The following is a 5,288-nucleotide window of genomic DNA, read 5'->3' as shown; positions in this document are numbered from 1 at the left end:
GGGCCCCTTGGATTCTCCAGCAGGAACAGGTGGCTGGACAGGCTCCTTGGGCCCTCCAGCGGAGACAGAAGGCTGAACCTGGCTGGACCTCAGCCTCCCTCACCTGAAGCACTGAAACAGGTGCAGGGGAATGCTGGGCCCGATCTGCCCTGGGAGCAGGAACACAACGGGGCGAAGGAGCAGGCTCAGGAAACACAAACTCCTCTATAATGTTTTTTAGCTTCCTACCACCACCACGTCTAACAGTCTTAACAGTCTCAGTTTTAGCATATGATTGTCTTTTTCCAGCTCAGAGGAACAAAAGCAGTCATTATAACTCACCACTGGGAGTTGCTCCGCAGAGAAAGAGTGGTGACGGTGTGAGCGCCGCCTCCTCCGGGAAGTGGGGGGTGACAAACTGGGCTGCAAATCCTCCAACGGACCGGACTGCAATGAGGAATCAGAGAGTTTATGAAGCTCAGAACGCTGCAGTCCCATAAAGAGAGCAAAAGACTGCAGCGGAGTAAGTCCAGTGTCTGCCGTTGCATAATCCTTCTTCCTCCACGGCTTCAGCCTCTTGTTGGACTGGTAATTCGGGGGTGGAGGTGGAGGTGTAGCGACCGGAGAGAATGAGCACATGCTCAATCTGATCGTCCAAGGCATAGGCGCCGGCTCGGCCGTAGCCATGGCAGTTTGGAGGCTGCAGGGGCCTCCCCAAGCCAAACGTGACCCATAGGAGGGTGACTGGAGCTCCCGGGCATGCTTAGCCCTGTGACTCACGTTCTCCTTTAGGAAGGCAGAAACTGCGGGTCGCCGATACCACACGGAATCTGCTGGGTCCATGTTCTGGTCGTGATCTTCTGTTATGAAACGGCTGTGTGCAGGCAGGAAAAGGACCCAAAGTGCAGACTTGGGAGACAGACGTGAACTCAAAAAACAGCTTTAACGCTGAACTCAAAGTAACAAACTTTCAAAGCACAAACATTAACGCAGGCAGAAAAACAAAAACCACAGCATGCGTGAGGGTCGATAAGAGTAGATCGCGACACGGACACAGAGAAACACAGGGCTTAAATACACAGAGGGAGCAATCAGGGAAAGGGTAACAGGAGGGAAACACAGCTGGGGAAAATCAGGCCTAACGAGACAAAGAAAGCAAAACCAGACACATTTACATGAGACACGGACTTCCAAAGTAAAACAGGAAACATAACACAGAGACGCAAACCTGACAAGGGGATACAGCTGACAGGGGAGACAGAGCAACTAGAGAACACAGAGACATAAACAATAAGACAGAACTCTAACAAAGAAGCCAAAGACTAGAAATGATAAATAATATAATAAACTCAAAACCCTGGGTCAATGACCCAGGCATCCTAACACAGAGCAAAGGGCGGGGAGACACAGGTAGGAATAATAAAACACAAGAACCAAACCCTAGGAACTAATACAAAATCAGAAGAAACCAGAAAGTAATAACAATAAATTCAAAACGCTGGATCAGCGACCCCGGACCATAACACTGTGCCTGCTCTTAAATACATGAAGAACAAAAACAAAAGTCAGGGGTCAAGAATTGTATTGTTAATAACTGAAAGATAAATAAAACACTGAAGGGAAGTGTAACCACAAGTGCTTCCGAAATAGAAAAACAAAAGGGCCAGAAATATGAAATAGAGCAGGTAGTGTGAGGCCAAAATAAAATATTATAAAAACAGCCTAATAAAGCACAACTATTAAAAATAATATAAAGACAAAGAAAAAAGTATGAATATAAACATAATTATAAATATCGCTTTGTATTATATCTTACTATGTACAGTATATGAAAGAATAGTAATACAATTGCAAGAAAAAAATGTGAATTTACAAAGCACACAGAACAGAAACATAGCATAATGTTCATAAATTCAGGAGGTCATGGAATTTATCCAGATAATTGCTGATTTATTCCAAATATGTCCACCATATAAATCCACATATTGTGTGCAATCTAACCTGTTAGATATAGAAAGACGTATTTATTAAAATAATATTACTAAAAGTATTGCGACTCCGTTATGAAGAAAAGAATTCTGTAATACTTTGCAGGGTTTCAGCAAACACATAGTTTAATTGAAAGGAACTCTTACTTTTTCAGAATACTAAGACACTTGGACAATTTTATGCTATCCAAATTTGCCATTTCTGCAAGGCCTTCTTGTCCAACATTAGTGTCTGACCTCAACAATGGGCTTCTGCATGAAGGGCAAATAATTCCCATAAACACTTGTGGAAAACCTACATAAGTTGAAGCTCTAATAGATCCAAATGCTAGGCCAACTAAGAAAGTAAAATGTTAAGAGAACATTTGTACTAACAAGGCCTTCAGGTTATGGCCTCTAGGGTTGCATGGAAATGGTCACATGAGCTAGTAGCTCAGTTGATGTAATAAGATCCACAGAGGAAAAAAAGAAATCATAAGGTCGTTCCACTTACTGTAATAATTCACTTTCTCAGTCCTGAAACAACAGTGGTTCTCATAGTCTGGTATCTTACATTTGTATGAAATGCTGATTTCATCTCATTTGTTCTCCCTGTTGTACAGTCTGGCTGTTGCATTTTTAATTCTATCACTGAATGATTGAAGTTAGTCAAATGTAAAATATAACAATCTCAATTGTTGAAGTCGTAAAAGGTTTTCACTGGCTCTGTTTTTGGGTGGGGAGGTGATATTTTGACTTTTTTATTTAGTTTGCTTTATTTGACATTTAGTTTCATGGAGCAAATGCATGATGAATTTAATGTGACATATATAACTTTTGGTGGGCACGTTGAATTGGAAAAATACAAATTTCTGTATTTTGCTATTATGTTTACTGCTTATATTCTAATACTCTGCAGTAATTCAACCATAGTTTGCCTCATCAGGATTAAGAAAAGCCTCCATGAGCCTATGTATGTTTTCATTGCAGCTTTGTTGCTCAACTCTGTTGTGTTCAGTACAAATATCTACCCCAAACTATTAATGGACTTTTTATCTGAGAGGCAGATTACAACTCACTCACTATGCAGGTTTCAGGGAATTATTTATTACTCTTTAACTGGTTCAGAGTTCTTTCTCTTGGCATCCATGGCATATGACAGGTATGTGTCCATATCTAAACCTTTGCAATATCATACTATTATGAGAAAAACAACTGTCACAGTTTTGTTAGTTTTAGCTTGGCTTCTGCCTGCTTGTCAGCTTGTGCCATCTGCTGTATTCAGTAACAACTCACAAATCTGCAATTTCACTTTGAATGGAATTTTTTGTAATAATGCGATTTCCAAGCTTTATTGTGCAACCCCCAAAACATACTACTTAATGTATGGTGTGTTTATTCTGTTTAACACTGTATTTCTTCCTTTGCTTTTCATAATGTTTACATACACAAAAATATTTATAATATGCTATCGAAGCTGCAGAGAGGTCAGGAAAAAAGCTGCACAGACCTGTTTACCTCACCTGCTCGTTTTGATCAGCTTCACATGTTTATGTTCGTATGATATAATTATAGCTCGACTGGAAATTGATTTATCTCAAAATACACGTTTCATAATGACTTTACAAGTGGTTTTGTATCATCCTCTCTTTAATCCAATTGTATATGGACTGAAAATGAAAGAAATCTCTCAACACCTCAGAAGGTTGTTTTGTCATCGCGTCTTATGTGTCAAAACGGATGTTGGAAGTGCGGTCATTTCCTTTGTGATTCAAGTTCAAAGGCCTGACTTCTCTACAGTCTAGACATTTCCTTGTACAGCAGATAATTTACATGTTAAAAATTATAATTAGCTAATTTTCAAGTTATCGTAGCCATACTAAAAATGTGTATTATAATCTTATTTGACTTTGGTTACTGACTAATGCAAATTTTATAGATTAGTTATTGTATTGTATTGTAATAGTAATATTACTATTTTATTATTACCATAATTAAAAATCATCTAAATCTTAAACAGTATATAAGTAGTTCCTTATATCTATATTACATTCAGATAAAGTTCTCTTATTGTGTGTTTTTAAGTGTATACCATGTACTGTTCAAACAAGATGTTTTATATAACCCTTTTTCCTGTATATGGACATCATATTTCCTTACTCATACTAAGCTGTAATAACCTATGCATGTAATATATGTGTGATGGGTGCATCCCTCAGTAAGACTCCAGTCTTGTATACCCCAGATTTTGAGAAACCTTTTATTCTTCAAACTGATGCTTCTGACAGGGGTCTGGGGGCCGTTCTTCTACAGGGACCGCCCAATGAGTGACACCCAGTGGCTTTCATTAGCCGTAAAATGTTCCCAAGAGAGATGAGATACTCAACGGTGGAAAAAGAGGCTTTAGCAATCAAGTGGGCACTTGATTCCTTCAAGTATTACCTCCTAGGCCGGGAATTTACACTGGAAACTGACCACAAGGCGCTCCAGTGGTTGGAGAAAATGAAGGATACGAATGGACGAATCACCAGATGGTACCTTGCGATGCAGCCATTTCGTTTTACCATTCAGCATATCGCAGGCAAGAACAACTGCACAGCGGACTATCTCTCTCGCTGTTCCAGCTCACTGCTGAAGGGGGGGAGTGTGTGATGGATGCATGCAACCACACAACTGAGATACTTAGGTAATATTCATTTGGTCTTTTGTCTTATGTTTACGTTATGCTCTAAAGTTTCTGTGATCATAAGTTAACTAATTTGATATTTTGAGTTTACCTGTAATTCATGACAGCACTAAGCTATAGCCCAAATGGTGGCATAGACTTTGCTTTGCATTGTTTGTTATTTTATATAGGTATATGTTATATTGATTATATTTCTGCTCTTTCTGAGTTACCTGACCTCCGCTCCAGTCCTTCCTGGTTTGGCTGAAAGAGGAGGCTGAGGGTGGAGCTGGTTTAAATGCAGAAGCCAATAAAGTGGACTGGACCATCTATTGTGATCATGCAGGGGGAATGGGGTTCTTCTTGAATGATGGTTAGCTGTTATCTCTTTAGTTTTCACCTTTGGTGTATATAATGGTTTATTCATTTGCTATATAACTGGAGCTGTTTCTCATTTGGGCAGGTCAGTTTGTTGAGTTATGTTTTTGTTAAGTGACTTTTGAGTAGCGTTCTGTTAAGTTAACCTCTTTTATGGGCCCACTTGGTTCTTAAAAACTTTATTTTTTGTTATTTTGAATTTTTGTAATCATCTTGTCCTTTTTGGGGGTATAATAAAACCCATTTTTTGAAGATTACATTTGTGCCTGTGTGTTCCTGGCTGCTTGGATCATGACAAT

At 39.4% G+C, this 5,288-nt stretch overlaps 1 protein-coding gene across 1 annotated transcript; it reads left to right on the top strand.

The window, feature by feature from the left end:
• The first annotated feature begins 2,749 nt into the window (after positions 1-2,749).
• LOC102298701 (olfactory receptor 13C2-like) lies at positions 2,750-3,751 on the top strand. Its single transcript, XM_005943452.1, has one exon. The coding sequence runs from the start codon at positions 2,750-2,752 to the stop codon at positions 3,749-3,751; it is 1,002 nt and encodes a 333-aa protein (XP_005943514.1).
• Positions 3,752-5,288: the final 1,537 nt, after the last annotated feature.

Source organism: Haplochromis burtoni, unplaced genomic scaffold (assembly GCF_018398535.1).
Source record: "Haplochromis burtoni strain Fernald_Lab_line unplaced genomic scaffold, NCSU_Asbu1 Contig_370, whole genome shotgun sequence".
NCBI lineage: Eukaryota > Metazoa > Chordata > Actinopteri > Cichliformes > Cichlidae > Haplochromis > Haplochromis burtoni.
This window is presented reverse-complemented; position numbering and strand designations above follow the sequence as displayed.

Bases quoted from the DNA above. Each gene is read 5' to 3' on its own strand.
- LOC102298701 (XM_005943452.1), top strand. From the start codon at position 2,750: ATGCATGATGAATTTAATGTGACATATATAACTTTTGGTGGGCACGTT.